Genomic DNA, 25,119 nt, shown 5'->3' with positions numbered 1-25,119 from the left:
AATACCACTTGTTTGCTGGAGATAGTGATTTTTTTTTCATATGAGTTGGTATTCTCTCTCTCATCCAAACCTTCTGTGCCTGAGCAGTGCTGGTTCTGTTCAGGTTATATTACCCAATAACAGCAGGGGCCTTGGTGAGCTGGGAAGAAGCAGAAGCTACCCAGGATGCTGTTAATGGGCAGCACATGTATTCTCCCCCCTTAGGGTCTGTTTGGACTAATGAAGGCTTTTAGGAGGGTATGCAGCTCTTCTGTGAAATCATTAAAGCTCTGACAATTTCTGACATCCTCCTATTTTATTCCAACACAGAAAAACTTGCATGGGAATATTATTAGCTGCAAGTTAACGAACAGTGGCAAGTCATAGAGCAAAAACAAAAAAGCTGGAAAAACTCAGGATTGAAGTTCTGCCCAACAGTTCTACTGAGCCTTTACACTTTGTAGGAAGCCATGCTAACTTCGCTCAGAGAGAGGGGATGAACATGCATAGAATCAGAAACTCATTTAAAAAGTCACAGTAAAGGTATGGGCTTTGCACTACATGGGACTCTCTGTAGCAACGTTTTCTGTTTTTTCAGGCTTATTCTGCTGAAATTGCTGAAATGGGTGCTGTTAGAATGGTATCTCTTGTTTTTGTTCACAAGGAAGTAATGTGAAACACACTAGCTCATGTCAAGAGAGGCTTCAGAAACCTTCACAGAGTGCTGGATGCCTTTGCTTCATTACTTGGCCTTTGCTTCATTACTTGCCAGGGAAAGCTTAGAACCAGGTAAGTAGATGCAGAAAGTACCCAAGTCTTGAGGCATTTAATACCTTCTTTTTTTTTTCTTTTTGTTCTGTTTAAATAACCTGATTGTTTGAAAGATATGATTACAGAAGGGTGTGTAACCAAGTGTGTCTTAACATATTGCACGTGCCACATGCTTCATAGCATAAAATTAGGTGATGTAAAGTGGTATGTGAGTATACACAAAGTTAAAGGCTTAGGCACTGCTGGCTATCTGCTGGGTATTTGGTTGGGTCGGTGAAGTGATAGGATGCAGTCCTGCTCCTAGTCCCAAGCTGTGTAGATGCCTCTGATGAGCAGGGCAGTCTGAAGACACGCCTGTGTTTCAAGGAGCTCTGTGTTTATGAGCGTTTCCTTGCATGCATTTCCAAGGGCACCCAGGCGGTGGTGGTGTTCAGTTATGTTTGATGACCATGTGAATTGGATCAGCCGCCAGGTGATCCTCCGCTGTTTCCGGGGTGGCCTATTTGCTCTTTGCTAACGGTAGCAATGGCAGTGATTCCTTCTTAAGATCGCGAGACAAGTAAAGAGTTGTTGTTCTGTACACAGCAGGGAAGATTCCCTTTTAGGGTTTTTGTGTACACAAATAGGAATTTGGAATAGCTGATTTTTAGAAATCTGGAGTGTTTTAGGATTTTTTTCCCAAGTTTTTAGATGCACTACAGATTTTGGAATCATTCCTTTTGCAGTTCATCTATGAATGATTACCCCTTTACAGCACCTTATTAACATTTCCTCTTCTGCATTTGCCCCATCCTGTCTTAACTGTCTGGGCTGCAGCAAGCAGCACACTTGCTGTGAAGTGTTTTGGGGAAAGTGCTCTGAGCAGAAGCACTGCAGTGACTTGTCGGTATTGCTTTCGGATACAGCGGCAGCACTCGTGCTCTGTACGAGGAGGGCAGATCAAACAGATGGTCACAGTCATTTCATTACAGATTAGCTCTCCTCCTGTGTTATTTCGGCGTCAACAGCTCAGGCAACTTGCAAACAAGCCAGTTTGCCCACGGTGGTGGTGAGGCACGTGCTGCCTTGGGAAAGCTGCCACCCCGTTGGAGCCCTACTCAGTTGGTGTTAACGTAGCAGGAGCCTGTGGTTACTGGCCTCGCCAGGGACTCTGCGGAGCACCTCAAGGGGCTGAAGCAAAGCATCTGCCATGGTGTCTAGGGTTTTGATCAACTTCTATAGCATCTCACTGCTCTTTCTCTCTTTCTTTATTTTTGCCAACAGTCGTTCTTTAATAATTCTTTAATAGTACGTGTGGGGTGCAGGGGGTAACAGTGGTGGGGTGCACGAGGATAGCGGTGGGGTGTAGTGCATTTGCTGCAGCCAGCCCTGTGCTCCCGGAGCATGCTGCTCCAGCTCTGGTTGCTCCCGGTAGAGCTGCAGTGGGAGCATTCACCCACCACATGGCTCTCGTGCTGGACGCTGCCCATGTGTGCACCTGACCTGGGGCCCTTCTTCTGCCAGGGCCATGGATGGGCTGGGATCTGGCTACCTGTGTCTGTTACCTTGGGGCTGGAACAACACTGGATACTGATGCCATCCTGGATTTCCCTGTGTTTTGTTGAGGATTATTTTATAAAAAATATTTTTAACTGCAGATGTTCCATCCTATCATCACAGGATTTTGCAGTGATATCTCTCCTGCCCTTGTTCGTGTCAAGAAGCTGCTCTCCATTGCACTCTGGCTCTAATTAGAAACCCCCATGTGACCACGGGTCTGCAGGATGCCTAGTGCTAAGGCTTCCTGCAATCTATGTCATCAAACCAGCTCTAATAGCAGGAAAGGGTAGAATTAAGAGCATATTTCCAAGGCTCTAGAGGTATTCCCATTATGTGGCTATATTTCACCTGACTACAGATAAATTCAGCTGTAGCTTCCCAATGTTCCTGTGTCAATGGTATTTAGTTAGTGCTTAAATCAGCACAAAGGTACCCTTCTGTCATCCCTCCCACTCTGAAAAGACCATATTTAGATTGCAGGGTTGCACAGCTAGGACTGCTTGGAGCAGGAGAGAGAAAAAGCAGCTGACTGAGAAACCTTGTTCTTTACAGAGTAGATCTGTTGTCTCTTTTCACGGAGAGCTTGAAAAGGAGTTATCTTACGTGGGTTTGGGGTGGGGGGGCAGAATGGAGTGGCCTACTGATAAGGAAAACCCAGGGAAAAGGTGTCCACTTTTTCTCCTCACTACTTGTGGTTTGCTTCCCGGACAGGTTTGCTCCACACAGCCGGACAGGCTGAATCCCCTCTCCTGGCCGGAGCCCTGCGGCGAGGGCACACGTTCCCTCTCCCTCCACAGGCTGCCCTTCAGCACAACCCATAGGCTTGGCTCAGTGACTTTCATAACACCTGGGTGCATGTTTAGCCGCTCTGCAAATAAGGGTGGTTTACTAAACTAGGTCTATAATTTTGGTTGGCAGGATCAGGTAGTAAATATCCAGTGGTAGTTGTCAGCATCCAGATTTTTGTGTGCTCTCTCTGCTGAGCCCATCTAGGAATTTCACAAATTACTGTGTCAGCAGACAAGAAGAGCCACAAGTCCAAGTGTGTTTAATTTAAAAAGAAATTCACAAAGAGAGTTGTCTGAGGCTTAACCTTTCTACTCCCTGCGGTCAGTTTAGCTGAAGCAAGGTCACCAAAATAAAGTCCTAGAAATTATTTAAATATTTTGATATTGTGGTGAAGCTGTGCAGGTATAACTACTACATACAAAAACCTGTGCTTGCTGTAAAAGCCTGTATTATACCATTTGATAGCAATCTAACAAATTCCGTGCTATACTTCAAATGATTTTCTAATGTGGATTATAAAAGAAAAACAGACTGCCATAGGCTGATCTTGCTATATTTAGGAAATAAATGCTTTATCAGCTTTGTAAAAGCCATATGGTGGATTTATTCACAATCAGCGGTTCCATTCAAATGCAAGTTCACAGCATTTAGTAATAAATTTTCCAGTATACAGCTCAGCACTCTGTTTTTTTTTTCTTTTCCTTTTCCAGCATATGATTTGAGAGCGGTCAGCTGGCAGCGGTTGTAAGCCACCTCTTGTCTAGGCAATGCATATTCGGCAATATAATTTATCACTAGTAGTAGTGAGTCCTTACAAACTCCTGCATATTTCATCTTCAGTTTTTGTCACTATGCAGATTTATTTTTAGTGTCTTTAGTGGCTTCTTTTTTCCTTTCTACACAGTGTTATATAGCAATGTGCCTTTTTGGCTCAGTTTTCTCTGGAAATGGGACTTGTTAGATCATGCTCTGCATGTGAATGTGTGTCTAAGTAGCCATCAGACCTGCTGTCCTTGATATCTTCTGGCACTTGCTCCTGCTCCATCAGATTTGGCCAAGAGCAAGAGGTGTGGGGGATGCCAGATTCGTGAAAACACAGGAGGAGGGAGACTGTTCCAGTGCCCTCTGCAAGGAGAGAGTGGTCTTGGCATTTGTTTGCAAGATGGGTGTGTGCATACACGTATGGCTGTGAGCAGTTAGTAGATACAGTGCCTGGTCAAAAATAGACCTGAGACATGACTTTTGGATTTCAATCTGAACTCAGAAATTCTCCTAGCAGAAGTAAATGCTAATGCATAACCATAGATGACTTCTGGTGTGGACAGCGCTGATTTTTAAACTTGATCTTTGTGAGTACTGAATGTTCATGGTAGTATCTGCTGAGTGCCTGTGACCTCACTGACTTTACAGGGAATAGAGGATGGTTAGCTCCTCTTGGCAGCATTCATCTGCTTCCACGACTCAGTCTTCATCAATTTATTCATTTAGGATCTGTTCCTGAATATCTGAGCTCAGCTTACTTCTCTCACTGGATTAACTGTGTTGTGGCTGATTTCAGCCACAAATCTCTTTTCCCTATGCCTATTCCAGCTGCTCTGCCTACCTGTATAATGAAGGCACTTAGCACTAAATGGCTTCAAAAAGATCTTTAAAGCATTAACTAATTAATCTGCACGTCATCTTTGTGAAGTAGCTATGCATTGTTTAACCAACTGGAGAAGAGAACTGAAAAGGGACTTTAAATCAGGCTTAGAATTTGGGAATTTGTGACTTTGATCTAGACATTCTTCATACTTAAATTCTGAGGTGCTCCATTACACTATTTACTCCTTTTGCTGTCTTAGCCTGGAGTTGAGTATTTTTTTATGATAGGGTTATAAGGTGCTATAAAACTCCAGATTTCTAAAATGTGAGGGGCTTACCAGTCCCAATTTTCTGTCTCACTAGTCAGAGAATACAAGTAAGCCTATAAGCCAGGGAATGCAACTAGTAAGACGCTTTATGGGGCTCAAACACTCCTTATGCTGTCTCATAGCACACCTTCCACCCTGAAATACAGCATGCTGATTTGCCTTCCATGATGGAAACAGGGAGTTGCCTATGGTTCAGGGACCTGCATTTTAAGTTGTATACATGAAGCACATCTATTATTTCCAAGACTGTGCATGCAAGAAAAGCAGAACAATTCCATGCCCAGCTGTTCATATGTGTTTACTCCTGTGCAGTCTCTATGCACGCTTTGATATGTTCATCACCTAGCACTGGCAAGGCACTTCTTGACAGTGAAGCCTGAACTGGACTTCAGAGCTAGGGGTAGTATGTCCCCTGTGAAGGGAATCCTGCAAGAGCAAAACAGGGTCCCAAAGACCTGCCCAGGACAACCTGCTGAAGAGTGTCCCTTGCTGTTCCTCAGAGCTTGAGTGGCATGCATACCCTACCATCTGGTGTCTGATGCTTGCTGCTGGATAGGCAACATATGCAGGAGCAGGAGGGGAGGGGGAGGAGGCTGAATATGGCCCTTGCTGCAGAGCCCTTGTTCCCTTGGGGAACCTGGTGCGCGATGATTAACCAGACGTCTCTTCTTGCTCTCTCTCGGGCACAGTGAGAGATGCTTTCTGGCAGCTGAAATCCCAGAAAGTGCGGCATATACGGAGGCTGTAGTCAGTATAAACCCGTGCTGCCTATATCCCAGTTTCCTGAAGGAGAACATACTTGGCTTTTTGGATCACTTATTTAAAAGTGTTTGGTACTGGGCACATTACCAATCAGAAACAAACCTCTGTTTTCCTCTAGAATTTGGTGAAAATAGTGTAAAAGCCACAGGAATAGTCAAGAAAATGGTAGGAGAGTAGTTCACCATCACTTTGTTGCATTCATTTGGCAGCAATAGCACAATGCCAAATTCAGATTTATTGGGGCGTTTTCCAGCTCCCTATCTACAGCAGTACAGCTGAGATCACAGCTGATTCCTCAGTGGCTCAGTTTGAGAACGACCATGTTGCACACACTTGAGCTACCCTATTGCTCTTTCCCAAGGATGGCTCTCATCCTTTAACCCAGAATGACATACAACTCCAGCATACAATTTAAAGAGGAAATTAAGTATGTGCTGGACCATGTTGCAGTGATTAGTCTGCTGAAAACAAAACCATTTCCTCATCCATGAACCTGAGTTTAATCTTCAAATTATACAGCTGGCTTGGAGCACAACCTGAAGGAATCATTTGGGCAATTGAAAAAGAATCATGCTAGATATGACAGAGTCCATTTTCAGGAAAACATTGCTGCCTAGTGCAGATACTGTGCTGGATGTCACTTGTGCTGTGAGTATCTCCACGTTAGAAACCTGAGAGAAAGCCACAAAACTCATCACCGAGGAGTTACTATAAAACGTCACAAAATGAAAAGATTTTTTCATCTCTTCATCTCATCTCCAGCGTATGCTCTATTCCTCTAGAGTTAGGAAACTTCTGTTGTTTGCCCTTCAGTGAATGTATTAGAATGTGTTTCTTATGTGCGTAAAGATAAAAAAAAAATGGCTTTCTAAGAACATGTGCAATTAGCACCTGGAATTCAGCAGGGTAGATGCAGGAGAGAAGCAAATCCTGAGCTTTGCATACTTTTCGTAGAAGGTGCAGCAACAGACAAAGTAATTACTGTTAAGCAGTGTGCCATTATTTTAAATGTTAAGAGACAACCTTGGGTTTCTGAGGAGTTTCTTGATTTTAAATAATTTCTTTTCCTCTTCTTTTGACCAGCTGCAAATTCTCTCTGGAATTCTTCTAGCAATTAATGAAATCAGTCTATTTTCTTCTTCTTTCTCCTGCTTGGGGACACCATTACCATGGTTACCTGGATACCTGTTCTGTGGACGCTGCAGTGATTCAGCTACTGAAATATGGTGGGTTTTTTTGCCTATAAGTAGAAATCAGTCAATACCTTGATGTTACTAAACTAGTGGCTGCCTAAGCAGTGTTTATACCATAAGATTTGAACTGCAATTTATTTTTATTGAGAGGTATGAAAACTGCAATGACTTTGGACTGTCATTGAGCATTGATTAATGACAGTGCACAGTGGCAATGTGATCTGAAATGTATCTATCTGCCCCAAAGGAGGTTTGGGTGTGCTGAGCACTGAGGGCAGCCATAGGCAGTATGCATTACACTGGCATCCTGCAGAGGCCGGTGATGAACTCCTGCGTTCTCAGCCCATTGCTGTGTTTTGTACCTCCTTCCCCGAAGGGGGCTGCTAAGCACTATGCATGTTAGTCAATGCCAGGACTTGGCATAGCATCTGTTAGGATCAGCATAATCCAGTTCATTGAACCAGAGTGAGTGGGACTGTGTATTGCTGAATTTTATTGAATGAACAGTGTGTTTTATAAAGCATTTTTCTTCTTTCTGTAACATTCCCAAAGTAACTTAAAGCAACACGATACTTGTGTGGCCCTGTAAATGCCTCCCCCCCCCCACCCCCGCAAATCACCTGCGAAGCGTAGCGAGCGCAGGGGGGTCCCTGGAACAGTGGATCTCAGGTGAGTTACCAGCACAAACCAAGCACTCCGCGGTAGAGTTAGAAATAGGACTTGGCTCTCTTGATTTCTTGTCTTTATTGACCTTCTTGTCTCCACTACAAATAGAGTGGGGTTTTTTTGTTTCTTTTTAACAGAAGAAGAATTGGAATAAGAGCAAACTAGAAATTACAACTTAGAGCAAGTCCAGGTTCAGCACTGAATAGACTCTAGGGATGCGTACGCTCTGCCCCTGCACTGTTTGCTCGTCCCTATTCCAAATAAGTTTTATTTAGGAAGCTGTAAACTGCATTTTTTCCCTTAGGTTTTTACATAAAGCACCGGGACATTCCCTTACTGTTAGTTCCCATTCTGGTAATACCATAAAATAATAATGCACACCTTAAAAATGAATGGTATTTTTACCCAAATAAATAAATACCTCCTCATCTTCCTAATCAAAGGCCTGGATTCTCCCCAGATTTTGAATATCAAAGGTACAACAAAGTACTTGGCGGTGCCGTGTTATTTGATGAACGCTTTGAAGCGTTCCTCAGCTGGTTATTAGAGTTTGCTTATTTCTCAGGCCTCTTATTAAATATAATTTAACAAGTGCTGAAGGGAAAAGGAGGTCCCAAGCGCTTTGACGTGTTCTCAGCACGGAAGGTCAGCTACATACCAATGAGCCAGAAAGCAGCGTGATCAAACATAGGTTTCCTCATTTTTCTTGTTGACTTTTGGGGGGCTTGTGGGAGGGACCTGACCTGTCTGAACGTGCTTCGTCCTCCCTCTTCATGCTGCATGGCTGGCAAAGCCAGCAGCTCCCCGCAACAAGCTAACTTCGGCCTCCGAGACACCCCCTGTGGCAGGGGTTTTCCTGGGGGTTCAGGTGCCAAGGCCACAGGCTGAGGGGGCTTCGGAACCTGCCACGGCCCTTCGGCTGGCGTGGTGGGTGCATCGTGCGCAGGGGAAGATGTGCCTTCCTGCAGCCTCTGAGCCAGCGGAGGTGGGTGGCAGAGCTGTGCCCCCGTGCAGGGCCCTGTGGTCGGTGCCCGGGCAGAGGCCATCGTCAACTCCAGCTGCAAGGTCACAGCAGCTTTAATCCTCTGGGCTTCCATGACTCATTTGTTTTTCTTTAACATCGTGGCTGGAGTTGACCTGTGCAAAAGGCACAAAAGGCAAGGTTACGTCCTTGGGATTTTTTCAGCATGAGATCCCAGATGCAGCAGATGCTGGTTCTCCTTCTCTTGAAGAGGTTTATGGAAATATTCCTCATCTCGTAGACCAGCTGTGTATTATAAACCCAGAATAAAATTTTCAATACTTGCCTGTGAAAACACCTTTGATACACCTTCCTTCTGCACTTGAAATCTACTCTTGCTTGGAGACTAACAGCATGTTGGCTTCCGAGACTGTGAAATCAAGTGGACTTTGGTATTTCAGTGGCATTAGAAATGTCGTTTTAAATACATGAGCTGTTTATGAAGAAAGGATTTATGCTTCTGGATGGCATGGATATTATGGATTTTATCCCTTACACTAGAGTAGATTAGATTACAGTCTGCTCTAAAACTAGGGCAGTTTTTGTTGTCTTCTCTTTGGCAGATTGTCACAGAGAGGTTCCCTGAAAGGTTCATGCTATAAATAGTGCTGGTCAGGCTGGAAGGGAACCAGCAGAGCGGAGCTGAGCAGAGCTTGTAACTGAGAACTGGGGACTTGCATTTGAGCAAGGGAGAGGGTGGGATATGCTCTGTTGGATGGAAAGGGGCATTTTTCATAAGTGTTTTCAATGGGTCAGGAAGGAGTGGGTCAAGAAACGTGTTGGCCTGAGAGATAAATGTCTTTGTTGCAGGCGGAACTCACCTTGCAGTTTTCTTTTATTGACTGCTGCTTGTCACAGCTGCAAGCAGAGTTGCACACAAACACATGTGCACACCCTGCCAACGCAAGCTCACACACTGGCATTATTTCTCTTTAATCTTGTTTCTTAGTAACGTGCCTGAAGTGAAAATTTCACAACAAAACAAAGTGGCCATTAATGGAGTCAAAAGTAGGGGCCAATAAGAAGGTTTCTCTTCTATTTTTACTGTGATTCCACCCTTAAATTCTGCATTTCTCATCTGAATTTAAAAAGCAAGCAATTCAGAAGCAGATGGCAACTGAAACATTATGTTACCCTATGAAGAAACATCATCAAGGTGCATTTTTGAACTACTGCCTCATAGAAAAAATGCATTATTCCATTGAAAATGTCTAATTGGCTTGACTGTTTAATTTGATAGCAGCTTAGACTTCCTTACATCCAAACTGCTAATCGGAAGTCTTGGGCAATAGAATAACTGGAAAAGAAAACAAGCAGTTCAGCTGATTAAAAACAGGATACTACCCTGGACACACGGCACACGGCAGTGGGCACTCCCCTGTCTCACTGGGGAGGCAAGTAGCTCCACTTCTTCTGGAGGGGTGGTATTCCATTGACATGGGTGCAAGCATGTGTGTGCAGCGAGTGCATTGCCTACAGACCTGTCCTTGCAGCCCTTTACTGACTGGGCTACCCTCAAATCTCTATCTTTTCCTTTTTGTGCTGACTTTGTAATTTTTCAAGGGTAGCTGTCCTTCAGAGGAAAAGCATTGCAGGTCTGTCAGTACTTGATACTGCTCTTCATGTCGTCTGAACTTAAAGCAGTAACATTCATGCTGATGACATTTCACGTGTGTAAGACTGAGAAGACCATGGAGATTATTTCTGATAGAATGTCATGGTCATATTTTTCTGACACACGTTATTCGAGGGCAGGTGTGGAGGGAACACTACAGTTATACCCTTGATGTTTTGTTCCCTTGAATTGGTCATCAGGAAAATGAAGCACTGCAACCTCTTTGCCATAGTCTGTTAGCAGTAATTACGTGTTGTGGTGCATGGATAGATCTGAAGCAGACTCTGCAATTAGAGGAATTATAAATGAATCTCTTCTCCTGCTCAGAAATGGCAAGATGGAGCAGAAAGACTACGAGAGATGAAGTGTGGGAAGTGCTTGAGACAAGCATTTGGGAGAGGAAGACCTGTAGGTGCTTATATTTTCTTTGTGTTGGTTTTGAGGAGGAGTTGGGCATGTAATTGCATTTCAGGACATCTATCTGCAGCAGTACTCGGTGCATATTGCAGCAAGTTAGGTTGAGTTGTTGACAAATGTGAACTCTGGGGAATCATGTAAAACACCACCCAAATGCGTTTTTTAAATTAGCACAATTACTTGTTTTAAGTGAGTAATCATGGTAAGCATGCATATGAGTTGATATACCATTTCACATGTTTTGCATGAAGAATGGAGGGTTGAATGTTTTGATATCTCAGGACTAGATCGAATGTCCAGGGAAAAAAAATAGTAATGTTTTGATGATAAATACTCATGCTGATGAATCAATTACTCTTCATGCAAGAATGTTTTTTGCTTTAAATATTCAGAAAACATTCAAAAACATGACAAGAATAAAATTAATTTTGTTTAATAAATTGGATTAAGCTAACAGGATCTCTGCAAGGACAAGGACAATTGAATTTATTGTTATTTTGCATATTGTTCCAGTGTCATCTTGGTGGGGATAGTAGTCTATTTTAGGAAAAAATAAATGGAAGGCCAACAAAGTGTCAGTGATCTCATCATCATATTTCAGTGTAGACCCCTATATACCTAATGTCATACTGACCTCACTGTTCATAGTATTAGTACATGTAATTCAGGAAGATGGTTTGAGGTTGGCAGATACGCGTGTGAGCGCATACATATGTGCGTTCACGTGAGCCTATGTGGTGGACTAGGTTGGTGGTTGATTCATGATTTAGTTGGGGCTATTAGATTTCCTTCCCTGAGGCATTTTATAATCTGTTTAACAGAATAGAGTTGTTTGTCTTGTTTGCTGACTACTTAACAGATGGATTTGTGGTGTTGGTAATTACTGTATGAACGTTAATAAGATGTGGTATCTTTTATTAATTAAGTTTTCCAGGTTTGTTTTCCCAAATGACATGAGGTAGATTTTTATATAAATATTAGTAATATACAAATATCAGTTTTACAACATTAGCATTTTGAGAAGTCATGTAAACTTCTAGGCTCTGCAGGATGGGGTTGTTTTTTTTGTCCTAAGATATTCTTCATAATTATTTTCTAGTAGCACAATTTGTTTTTATGTTTTGCTAAAGGTTGGTCTCCTTAGTATAATGAAAATATAAACTTGGCCAATGTCCTAAATATTTTGTATATTTATCATGGCCATGTAATGTTCTCTCATCTCATTTATATTCTTACGTTTACATCCTGTTTTTCATTTGAGAGAATTCCAGAAGTAGAAATCAGATGTAATAGGTGTAAACTATGTGTGCATAGTATGAAGACTATGCATACAGAAAACCACTTCTCACCACTGCAATGCAGCCACTTTGGAGAACTGCTGTTAGGCACGAGTTGAAGACAAGAGTGTAAACATAAGCTGTGTTGTACCAGGAAATAGTGACAGGGTGCCCAAGAGGAGCCGTGCAGTGCAGAGCACTGGGGGCTTCATTTCCACCAGGGAGACCTTGCTCACTTGTACATCTCATGCCAGACTCTGAAAGGATGAATTTCACTCTGCATTGTGCAGAAATGGTCCCTTCGACTACCAGCATGCCTGGTTAAGTGCTGAATGATATACATTACATGGGGACATCAGTCAAATAAATGTCACACTTTCCCCAACTGTTGTTATTGTTGGAAGCATTTGCAAGTTCCGCTGTGGAGAAGGCACAGCATCAGAAGTCGATGAGGCAGGAGCAGATAATCCCAGAGTTTGAGCACTGAATTTCTGTCATTCAGAGGGAAAGAATGAAATGAAAATAATGTGCAAATGAGTGACAGAGCTGTATTTGATGAAATTACCATGCCAACATGGATATTCCACAGGAGCACTAGTTGGCTAAATTTTCTGACTCTGTTATTTGCTGTTCCCTGTTTGTCAGTCGGAGACATGGAGAAAGAAGCATTACCATCTGAATTTAGGATTGCATACATTTAAGAAATGTTGAGCAGGAAGAGCAAAACATTTCTTGATCTTCCATTAATGGTTAGGCCTTTTGAACATACACACAGTTAAAGGTAAAAGGTTCTCTTCTTAAAGGGTTTGATTTTATAGGAGATAATAGCGATAGGCAAATGTTGGCATGATGTGATGTGTGCATCATGTGGTTTCACCCCTACGAACATACAGTATTAAAAGTGTATGGCTGTTTTCCTGTCGAGTTGTTCTGTTGCTGCTTCTTTTACTCCTCTGTATTTGGCAGGAAATTCACATGCATGCTAAAAGCCACAGCTATAATTTTTTGTGACAACTCAGTCATTCTCGTAGAACATTATGGCCTTACCATAACAAAGAGCTGGATGAATCAGAATATGTTACGATGAGTTGCTGTGACGTTTCCATACCAAAATAGTCTCATGCTTAAAATATGTATGACAATAAGCAAACAAAGCGTGAATGAGGCTGGGCTATCTTTCCAGCCCTTGACTCTGAATTTCCAACCTTATTGCAGTACATTGCCGACAGACTTTCTATTTTTGTGTCAAGGCAGCTGTGGAAAAAAGTGCTGTCAGCAGGCAGGACCACAGTGCACGTTTGCTGTTGTCTCGGAAAGTGTCACTAAAAATTTAGAAAGTCTTCTGAATTTTGAAATAATTAAAAAGTAGGTAACTACTTAAAGACTACTATGACAAGCTATCTGGGTTGTGCAGTTATCAGCATTGCAGCCAATTGTTTTAATTTGCCATATCCTTTTCTAACGCATTACATTACACTGAAACCAGCAGCTTTTCTAAGCAATCTGCTGTGTGTATTTTACACAGCTGAAATTGCCTGCAGATCATCACATCAGATGCAACAGATCAGACATCCTAGACTTGGTAAGGGCAATACAAAAGATGGCAATAACGCTTGTGGGGCACAACTAGATTGCAATGTGAAAAGTATATGTATATGCATGCATAAATACAAGATCAGTCTATTTTATCCCTACTGTAGCATTCATTTTCTTTTGAATAGAGTTCAAACAAAAGTTGTGTGAGATACCCCATAACTACATAGTTGTTATTTGCTTTGTTCATGAGGGCAGTCCTTGAGAACGCCCAATTCTCTTAAATATTCTTATTGTGAAGGGTAGATCTGGAGTGAACAATTAGACGTCATTGTGTGCTTGGTACCTGGAAGATGTGCTTTTTTCCTGGCAAGTCGGTTTGCTGTAGATTGCAAAGGTTCGTGAATTAACATATATATTATTGGGAAAACTGCACTGCGACTAATAAAGCAACATGATTTATAATATGAGATGTATTTGTAATACATGCCATTGTAGTGACTCTCAACGGTATTCAATAACACATTCTACTGGTATAAAATAGTTTGCAGTCAGTCTGCATTCAGTTCGCAGAATTACTTTTAGAAATATTCCACATTAAGCTCTATTACCTAAGCCAATCGTAAGTATTTTCTCCAATTGTTTGTATTTATATTTATCATCGAAAACAAATAAGAAATGATTCCAAATCATCAGTGTTTCTAAACATGTTTTTTTTTTCCTATTTTTACAAATAATGACTAAAATTATCATCACAGAATGAATCTGGTGAATTTGTCCCTAATTCTTTAAGATTTTTCTTTTATTCACTGGCTTGTTTTTACTTGAATTTGACAGAAATTTGTAAGACCTAGGGATGTTTCAGTGCATGAAAATATGCAAATAGAGAATACTCTTTCACTGATTTGTCTATGGTGTATGGTACTGCAAAGCAATCCCTGACTTTCCTTATTATCTTGAGAGTTGTTTTGAAAACTTATCCTTCTGATGGTTACGAAGCTTTCTTAAATTAATCCCAATATAGGTCTAGATTTCTGCTCAGCCACATATGCAGTGTGATTTTGTTTGGGAAATTAATCCTGTCTGAGTGATTAGCCTTTGTGCTTTCAGTTTTACGAAGATGGCAAAGCTGGATCTGAGCATTTTCCTCATGTCCCTTGCTAGCTGATGTTTGAGGACAAGTGGAATATTTTTTATGAAATAATAATCCTAGTGCTAAGTTTTACAATGTTGTAGAATTTCCTGTGCGCTCATATTATAAGATGTAGGCATCTCTAGTTTAGTATATACCAGTATTTCATTACTTTTTGATGTAGCCCATGGCCAAATTAAATGAAGGCAGTGCAGTAAACTACATGGATATTTTGGTGTCTCTTATTGGCATACATTCTTTCAAATAAAGTCTAGTTTTGAGGCCGTATGAAATCTTGTATATTCAGTGCTGATTTAACTAGAATATATACTAAATAGCCGTTGTTACAAATGGTGTCTCTTCCTGGGATACACTGGGAAACATCCCAGTGCTCTGTATAAATACATTGTGCGACAAACTTAGCTTTTTCTGCTACTAAACTGATCCCAGTTTCTCCTTTTCTTCCTTCTTCTGATCCTCCAGCTGATGGATAAGCAATTTTGAGACTCGGTGATTTGATAGCTTTCAGATTTTTCCGTTATGGAGGTGTGTGATTGTCATCTCTGCTCCGTGGAATTGTTTTCTCCCTTTGGTTTGAAGATTGAAGTTTTTTAAGTAGGAGAGCAATGAATGACAAATACGAAACGCTCTTATGCAGCCAGTTTGCATGCAAATACTCACCAACAGCAGCCGGTTTCTAGTATGCCTGTGAAAAACCAAGCTCATATATAACAGGTTTTATGAATAGTAGATGAAAAGGGATACACACATGGCTGAAATATGCAATCATTTGGAAGATAAGTAGATGATCTTGAATATAATTTTACAGTATTTGTTCCACTCAAATGCACATGAAAATTCACGTGTTCTCCTCCTATATTATGACCTAATCTAATATAAAACATTTGGGTAATTGTGGCACTCTGTGATATAGTGGAATTAACACAGTGATTTTCTTCACCAACTGAAAATAAATCAATGTGGAAAACTGAGGAAATAAAATGTTGCCTTTATTTTTCCAGTCCTTAATCACTGAATTTAGCTATTCAGCCTTAGACTTCCTATAATGGTTGTCTCATGAACAAAGTTCCAGTATCATCTTGCATTCTCTTTATCCCTTGTATCGTATTCCTCCACAGTAGGCTGTAAGCAGTATGAGGCAAGGAGCCAGTATTTATGTATTGCAACGTGCAGTGTACATGGGTAGTGCACTCTATATATAGTGCTTCTAGTCCCCAGAAGACCTGCTGTATTTGTGTCTCATAGTGATTTTTCAGGCCTGGCTACCAAACCAATATAAATCAATTTTTGACATTTCATTGTCATGTGCTGGTGGAGTTTATTAGCAAAATAAAATAACAAAAAACAGTAGACCGCACTTGTAGTACCACTCAGAATAACTGCCTCCAAGCAAAACCGTATTCCTTAGCATAAGCTATGCTCAACTAATTCTAATACACTGATGGTATAACATGTGGCCTTAATCTTTACAAACAACAAATCCTATTTACCATATAAGTATTTAAGCTAATTATGTCTCTGATGTAAGGAACATGTGACAGTTCCCACTGTATCCTTCAAAGGGTATAGAAGTACGGGATCCTCATGAAATATTCTTATCTCATTCCATTTATTGGGTATATTGTATGTATTCTGCAAGGCGTTTAGTAGTTATAATGCAGAGAAAACTGCTATGTTATGGCTAGATCATCCATACAGTAAAGGGAGAAATAACGCGTAGCATGGGTTTCCTGGAAGTGCTTTCTTTGTATTGCATATTCACAGTCCTGGTGTCAGTTGTACTGCAAGGCGTGAACTGACAAGCAAAAAGAAAATTTGACTTGAGAAAAGCTGCTTTTAAAATTAAATTCTTGTGTTCATGATTAAGAGCGGCGTTCTCAGGTGAGACAGTTCTAGGAAGGTTTAGGCGGCTTCTGCAGTAACTGCAGAAATGCTGGGAGGTGGGAAGCCTTATTTCCGTAGGGAACGGCTGCCTGCTTGTGGCGCGGTCGGTGGCTGCGGTGACGGCTCTGATAACGACATGGTGGCCTTGGGACCGGTCCGTAGCGCGGAGAGAAGTCGAGCCGGGCAGCAGGGGGGACCGTGTGCCGCCCCCAGGCACGTGGGCGTAATCCAGGGTTAGCGTGGGTGCTCCGCTAGCACAGGGTGTTAAACCTGCACCCCTCGCTACAAAGCATGAGCACCTCAGAAGCGTCTGGGAGAGGTGCAGACCTCTGCTTCCCTGACAACAGGCTTTTTCCTTCCCATTCTCATTTTTCAGCTCTTCAGCACTGTGGCAAGGATTGATGGTTAAAGCGCAGCCACGGAGGGTAGGACGTCTGATTCCCATCACACCCTTACCTTGCTTGGGAGCGTTGCTCTGGATGTTCCCTGACGCAGCTGAGGTCAGAATCAGGCTGGTTGTTTCCATACTGTTTTGGGCCATTTCAAAACACTAATAAGGGAAACAGTGTTAAGGATGGGGAACTAAATGAACAAAACTAATCCCTGTGCCTTTGTTTATGGAGTGGCAGCTTGCTGCATTGGTGTGTGCATTGAAAAATTAACCACACTTAACGAGTGGCAGGATTTATCTCCGCCTGCCCAGCTGCAGCCTGGGAGGAGAGGAGGTGGGTGCATTGCTGCGGCCGACGCGCGCCACCAGCCCAGGCCACCGCTGCCAGCAGGTCGCTGCCCCAGGAAACTTTCATGGTGCCTGCCTGAATGCCCATGGATCTGCTGTGCAGGTTACGGCGTTCCTGGGGTGCAGCGGCATTATGCCACCCTCGGGGAAACCATGAGCTACAGAAAAATATGTGAAATTGCCATGGAATAATCAGTAGATAATCCAGGTCTTCTGTTAAGAGACTCAATTAGCTGAGATTTTTTCATCTCTAATTTCAATGTAGTCCATTGTTATTTCTCTCTAAGTATTCATGTAACTTTTGCAATCCATAAGATATATGTGTGTGTGTGTGTATAAAACCATATATAGTGCATATACACATGTGTGTGTATGTAGATATCTATGAAATTTGTGGTAGACTCTTAAAATCTGATAAAAAGCACAGGCAGAATTACAGATAAACATGACAAAATGATTCATTTTTCATAAAAAATAATATCCGAAGTACATAGTGAGATGACACAAAGGAATATCCTGAAAACATGGTTCATAAAAGTCGTCTTTTTCACATCCGATTTTTGAAGGGGCATTAGCCCAGTGTAGGGGAAGAGTTTCTACTGATTTCTGATGCTGATAATTGCAGTGATCTTCAGTTATCACTGTTTTCAGAAGAACAGAGAAAAAAAATGTGAAACTTTAAATCATTTAATAGCAGAAATATTTCTTCTCTGAAATAGTTCTGCTGAGATTGTGATTTGATGGTTGCGCTTGATTAAATCCAAGTATCTGACCTCAATTCTGTGCAAAGCTCTGTGCTAACATGCCCTTCCTACACTGTACATGAAACCGTGTGCGCAAATGGACGCAAACCCTGACGCTTTGTGAGCAAAATCTGTGCAACTTTGCACTGAAAGAATGTGTCTCACTAGCTTGCCTGTGCACTATCTGTGCATGCAAAGGGAGATGTATCAGGTGCCCTATGAAGGAAGCCCACATTTGTGGGCACTACCATGGTGGTGGCAATGTGCATGTGCAACAGCTTTGTTGTTTTTAAGATATTTGTTGTATCTAATGCCATGCAAGGTGGAGAGTATAATCCCTGCCATGGGTGAAATTAGAGAGTGCTACAAGCTTTCGAATAAATAAGTAAAAGCCCCTGAGAGTGAGAAACAGTAGAAGTGTTTGCATAGACAACTGGACCTACTGGAGAGAGTCCAACGCAGGGCTACGAATATGATCACAGGGCTGGAGCACCTGCCCCATGAGGAACGGCTGTGAGAGCTGGGCCTCTTCAGCCTGGGGAAGAGAAGACTGAGGGGGGATCTCATCAGTGTGTACAAGTATCTGAAGGGAGGGTGTCAAGGAGACGAGGCCAAACTCTTTTCAGTTGTCCCATGTGACAGGACAAGAGGCAATGGGCAGAAACTGAAGCACAGGAAGTTCTGCCTGAACGTGAGGGGCACCCACACACGTGAGGGTGTGCCCATCAGTAGGGTGGGATAGTATGTATCCACCGGCTGTGGAGGGCATCGGAGGAAAGATTGGGAGCTGCAGGCAGCCTCTGGCATGGCGGGAAGCAGTGCGGGGACGAACACAGGCACGGCGGAGGGTGCTCCAAGGTGCTGATGGGCCGATAAAGCCCCCAAAGGCTGAGGAAAGAGCTGCTGCTTTTGAGGTGTGCTCGGCTGCAAGGTGACTGATAAAATCATCCGGTTATTGATGGCAAAACATCTCCAGTGAAAGGCCTGAATTCGCTCCCATTTTCCCACTGCTACCTGAGACAAGGACTCACCCTGCATGGTTATTTCAAAGAAGGTCATTTTCCCTTTGCATTGCCACAGATGGCCTCTGTTTTCTTGAAGAAAGTACATGCAACCGGAGAGCTGTAACCGGCCGTGCACTGTAAATGCAAGGGCCGAGGGGGTCCGCGAGCACTGCGTGTGTTCCAGGCCATGTCTGCGAAGCAGGGTCGGGAGCTGTCTGGTACTCCGAGCGTACCGCGGGGTACCGAGCATTGCCAGCCCCAATGTCCCGCTCAGGCATCACCGAGGGAAGGCCGGGTTGCAGATGAGCTGTGGAGCAAAGGGGAGAGTCCCCGGGCCCAGATAAGGGGGACTGAATGCCTGACTGGTCACGTGTGACGAGATGCCATTCCCGGCAGCGGGGTTCCCCGCAGAGCTGTGGCTAACACAGGGATGCCCTTGGTCTGGTGTCAGATGTCTTCAGCACTTGGGATTGAAAGAGGGCTCCGGCTTCTTGTTAACGCAGTTCTTTCAATGTGTGTATAGCACAGGGGTCTCTGCCCTGTGACAGCCTCCTATTCCTGGATGCCATCTCCAGACATATGAAGAAAAAAACGGTTATCAGGAGTAGCCAGCATGGATTCCCCAAGGGGAAATCCTGCTTAACCAATCTGATAGCCTTCTAGGATGGAATGACTGGCTGGGTAGATGAGGGAACAGCAGTGGACGTTGTGTACCTTGACTTCAGCAAGGCTTTTGATGCTGCCTCCCATAACATCCTCCTAGAGAACCTCAGGAAGTGTGGGTTAGATGAGTGGACAGTGAGGTGGCTTGAGAACTGGCTGAAAGGCAGAGCTCAGAGGGTTGTTGTCAGTGGCACAGAGTCTGGTTGGAGGCCTGTGGCTAGTGGTGTCCCCTAGGGCTCAGTACTGGGCCCCATCCTGTTCAACTTCTTCCTCAATGACCTGGATGAGGGGACAGAGTGCCTCCTCAGCAAGTTTGGTGATGATACCAAGCTGGGAGGAGTGGCTGACACACCTGAGGGCTGTGCTGCCGTTCAGAGAGACCTGAACAGGCTGGAGACCATGAAGGCGGAGAGGAACCTCCTGAGGTTCAACAAGGGCAAGTGCAGAGTCCTGCACCTAGGGAGAAATAACCCTAGGCACCAGTACAAGCTGGGGGCTGACCTTCTGGAGAGCAGCTCTGCAGAGAAGGACCTGGGAGTGCTGGTGGATGACAAATTGACCATGAGCCAGCAATGTGCCCTTGTGGCCAAGAAGGCCAATGGTCTCCTGGGGTGCATTAGGAAGAGTGTTGCCAGCAGGTCGAGGGAGGTGATCCTGCCCCTCTACTCTGCCCTGGGGAGGCCTCATCTCGAGTACTGCGTCCAGTTCTGGGCTTCACAGTATAAGAGAGATATGGAGCTACTGGAGAGAGTCCAGTGTAGGGCTACAAAAATGATCAGAGGTCTGGAGCATCTGCCCATGAGGAACGGCTGTGAGAGCTGGGCCAGTTTAGCCTGGGGAAGAGAAGACTGAGGCGGGATCTTACCAATGTGTGTAAGTCCCTGAAGGGAGGGTGTCAAGGGGATGGGGCCAAACTCTTTTCAGTTGTCCCATGTGACAGGACTAGAGGCAATGGGCAGAAACTGAAGCACAGGAAGTTCTGCCTGAACGTGAGGGGGAATTTCTTCACTGAGAGTGACGGAGCACTGGACCAGGTTGCCCAGAGAGGTTGTAGAGTCTCCTTCTCTGGAGATCTTTAAGGCCTGCCTGGACACAAACCTGTCTAACATGCTCTAGGTGACCCTGGGCGGTTGGACTAGATGATCTCCAGAGATCCCTTCCAACCTTACTGATTCTATGATTCTATGATTCCGCTTAGTGTCACCCCTTAAATAAGGGCCAGCAGCCAGCACCCTGATTGGATGACACCAATTACATGTGGGATAATAGGAGCATAATTACCCCATTTTTGCTGCTTAATTAGCTTCTCAGATTTGAAGGGCTCTGTCTCCTGGAATCTGCTAGCAGAAGATTGAGCACATTTGTAGATGTATTTGGAACTGGACATGATATGAGAATTTGTGCAAGAACTTTAAGTGCTCTCCTTCTTCGAATATTAATTTTGTGACATGACCTTCACTCAGATCAAAAATTAGGTCCCAACTTTAGTGCAAGCTGTAGCAGTGTCACACTAGCACGTAACTTCTTTCCAACGAGGGTGACAGAGCACTGGAACAGGTTGCCCAGAGAGGTTGTGGAGTCTCCTTCTCTGGAGATATTCAAAACCTGCCTGGACACAATCCTGTTTAACATGTTCTAGGTGACTCTGCTTGAACAGAGGGGTTGGTCTAGATGATCTCCAAAGGTTCCTGCCAACCTCAACCGTTCCGTTATTCTGTGTTTCCCCTCCTGCACAGGAGATGGACTTTCAGTGAAGGCATGGCCTTACATGCCCAAGACATGCATACTTGGTTAGTATAAATAATGGCAGATATTGTTTGTATTGTCTCCTTAATTTGAAAACTCTGCAAGAGCACCCTGGGAGAAAACTTTCCTTTGTAAGAAAACAACATAATTTAGTCAGCTGTGTTTTCAGAACTAAAGTAGCATTTAGGAAGGCAATACTGGGTCTAAGAGATTACATCACTTTACAAAGTAATGATTGATGCAATGAATGTTACAAACTCTAATTAATTTACATACGCATTTAAGTGCACTGTCAAGAAAGATGTTATTTCTCTTTCAAGCATTTGCAATTAAATATTTATTCCTGCTGTGATTTCCTATATACAAAGTTAATATCTCTTCCCAGTACCCCCTGCTCGCCACCATATGTCCTGCTCTTCAGAAACGATACGCAGCGCTCCAAGCAGTGTCAAGTCCGCCGCTTACCAAGAACGGTGCGGAGAAACAGCTCATCTTGCTGTGATCTCTGATGCGTTCGTTTCTGTAGAGTGCAGATCACAGTAGCGCTAGGAAGCTGCTCAGAAACTCGCTCTTCATTGAGCTATCCTGCAGCCTGCAGTGATGCGGGGCTGGCTGCGCGGGGTGCAGGCTCGGCCTGGCTCCCGGGAGCTCGGCCCCGTGCGGCCCTGGCAGGCAGGGGGGCTCCAGGGACAGAGCCCGAGAGGCGGGATGTGCAGGCTGCATGCCAGAAGCGTCCATCGGAGGTCATAAAATCCAAGAAGCCACCAGCACCACAACAGTCACCGTTGGCATCGTTCGAATTGAAAGTGAAGTGCACACAAATCCAATTACAGCCGAATAAATCACCCAGTGGACAGAGCCGCTTCGAACAGTGGGAAAAGATGCAAGGCTGGGAGACCTAGAGGCATCTGGGTGGGCGCTGGCTCTGGAGACGGTGCCGGGACCTCGGCTTTTCCCACCCGGCGTCCCGGTGGCCGGGCCGGGTGCTCCGGTGGCTCCTGCACCTGGCAGCCATCCTCGCTGCCCCGCGCCCCCGAAGGCTCGCCCCGGCCCAAGGATCGGAGACGCGCGGGGATCAAACAGCCTTGCCTGAAGGACATGAAATAATCTGAGAGCAGACACTGAACTTCCGAATGCAAATGACTCATCCCACCTGAAAGGACCTGTCAGTTTTAGTTAAATGGAGATAATTAAAATACAGGAAGGGCTATCAGGAGGATATTAAATGGAAGTAATATATATGTGGCATGAGCAAAATTAATCAATAGAAATAATTCTTGCAAGTTTAAAAGAAATTTCCTTATCTAATAATACATTTAACAGTTTAAAACAATGAAGCTAGCATTTTAACCTAGACTGTAATTAGGAAAATGGATTTAGTGCTCATGGATATGAAGGTAAAAATAAATTAGCTGAAGGAAGTTTTTTGTGCAAGTTTTGTGCTGAGATTAAAATCAGAGGTTTGATTCAATTATTATTAATACACTGTTTTGGTCCCATAGAAACCTGCACACAGCGGCTCTTAGACCTATTCTAATTGAAGCAAAAATCAGTGGAGTGGAAAGTGCTCTGACTCTTCAAGATATGTCAAAGTATATAACGTAGACACCTGGGGGTTTGGAAAACAGTGACAGCTACAAGCTGACCTTTGGTGAATTTAATCTGCAAATGGATTCCTGCTTAGGACAGCTAATGCTTTTAGTTATTGTAAAGGCTTGTTCCTGGGTTTTAAAAAGCTGAGAATAAATGGATTTCATGAAGCAGGTCCTTTGCAAAATGCGTAACAAACAGGTGGCTTGTGGAGGTATTTAAATGATATGGTATATTGAAAAACTTTGCAGGACTTACGAATACATAGTTATAATTCATGGAAAATGTGGAGAATAATTTTTCTAGTTAATAAAGAAGGAAGGTATTGGCGCTGATTAAAATGGAAATACTCCGAAGTCAGAAGCCTGCTGAAGAGAAAGGGAGGGAGGTTGCTGGTTTGTGTTTGTTTCATAAATAATATTCATAAGCATTCCTGGGACTTCTGATTAGCTGGGCCTTGCCTTTTGACTGAAGCTTGGGAGGATGTAATGTAGTGATACTTGATCATTAGAAATCCGTCTTTATTTTTCTTTTGGGGGTGGAGATCGTTTAAGGCAGATTGCCCCTGGCCCCCGTGCAGAGTGTGGGTACCTGCACAAGTGTGTGCCTGCAAGCGAGCACACATTGCAGGTAGAAGCAGTCACATTCCCGGGTATATTCTCTTGGTTTTTAATCCTTCTTTGGCTTGTCCGCTTTGCTGCGGCGGTTGCGGTTGTTGCTCCTCTTTATGGACAGGGGGACACAAGCACAGGGGTGGCTGTTGGCTTGCCCAGGGTCAGCAGCAGTTCTGAGAACCGGAGCGCCGTGCTCGGGCACCAGTCTCCTTCGCTGTCATGTGCGCAACAGTATAAGGAGTTAGCCGCAGCACCGAGCTTACTTTTAATAAACCATGTTGCTGCTATGACTCCTTTCAGCCTGGAAGAGAGCTTTGGTAAGTACGTTTATGCGCTTTGCCATGAAACCAGGGCCAGGTCTCGTGCCTTGTTGCGCTGAGGTGAATTCACACTAACCTGTGGATTGAGCCTGACGCAACTGAGAATGGTATCAGCCATAACTACAGTGCTTTTGCCTAGTTTAAACGTGTCTGGTGATTATACCAGGGAAGTCGCATTCAGTAACAACCGGGTAAGGACCTGGGCATGGAGACCTCAGGTTTGTGCTTGTCTGTTGAGTGTGGGTGGCTCGTCCCACAGGTGATGCCCAGGTGAACAGATGGCCTGTGATGTTGGTCAGCTGGCAAAGCCTTGGAGTTGCGAAAACGTGTTCGTGAGTGCCAGCGTCCCCTGCGGTGCAGCTGCTCAGTGCCTTGTACCAGCCGCCCTGTGACAGCAAGAACCAAGCAGCTGAGGCTTGGGAGCTCCCCTTTCGTAGCGAGGTCGCGATGCGGGGCAGAAAGATTTTCCTGTCGCGCCAGTCGGGCTCATCCGAGAGGATCCCCACACTCCTTCGGTGGGCTGCTCTGGCTGGAGCATGGGCTGTCCCATCAGCAGGTCTGCGTCCTGGAGCCCTTACGCCGCCTCTCTGAGGGGTGCTGTTGCTGGCACCTCCTCTGAAGGGAGCGGTGCCCAAGGAGCTGGGGCAATCTCCGCGGAATAACGCAGGCTGCAGGATCTTGCATCTTGCCAGTGACATTTGAATTGCAATACTGTAGTTAGGGGAGGAAGTGGAGCTGCAGCGCACCGCCATATCTTACAGTGGCATCCAGCATCTTTGTCCGTTCACCCATCCATTATGCACCTTCTGATCCCAGTAACAACGTTGCTCCCTCCTGATGCAGCCCAGAGCAGCCACGATAGCTCCTCTGCTGCAGAGAGGCGGACACCAAGCGTCGCTTTTGCTGCGGCGGAGTCCCGGCCCCGCAGCAGCAGAGCGCCCTTGCCGAGCCACCGTGGCGCCGCACTGGCCCGGGTGTGTGGTGCTGGTGGCGGGGGTTCTCCAGTGCAGGCAGTGCTCCCGCGGTGCTGGGGAGCAGGATGCCCAGCACCATGGGGCTCCGTGACTGCTCCTGTGCCCACCGATTAGGGAGCTGTAGCTTTGCTCAGTAGAGGTAGAAGTCACCTCCTGTTAGTTTCTTCCTGCCTCAGTCAGTGCCAAAGCTCAGTACTTCTCTGAACGACCTGAC

General features: G+C 44.4%; 1 protein-coding gene across 2 annotated transcripts in view; it reads left to right on the top strand.

Annotated features, from left to right (window-relative positions):
• PPP2R2B (protein phosphatase 2 regulatory subunit Bbeta) overlaps window positions 1-25,119 on the top strand; it is a 109,425-nt gene that overhangs the window by 15,984 nt on the left and 68,322 nt on the right. The window contains exon 1 of one of the 2 annotated variants that reach the window (XM_062587010.1): window positions 707-768. The exons of the other annotated variant lie outside the window; for it this stretch is intronic. Within the exon in view, the coding sequence (XP_062442994.1) occupies window positions 708-768 (61 nt within the window). The 5' untranslated portion in view covers window position 707. Of the gene's footprint in view, window positions 1-706; window positions 769-25,119 lie in introns of those variants that run through there. 2 annotated transcript variants of the gene reach the window in all.

This window comes from Rhea pennata, chromosome 14 (assembly GCF_028389875.1).
Source record: "Rhea pennata isolate bPtePen1 chromosome 14, bPtePen1.pri, whole genome shotgun sequence".
NCBI classification, from domain to species: domain Eukaryota; kingdom Metazoa; phylum Chordata; class Aves; order Rheiformes; family Rheidae; genus Rhea; species Rhea pennata.
This window is presented reverse-complemented; position numbering and strand designations above follow the sequence as displayed.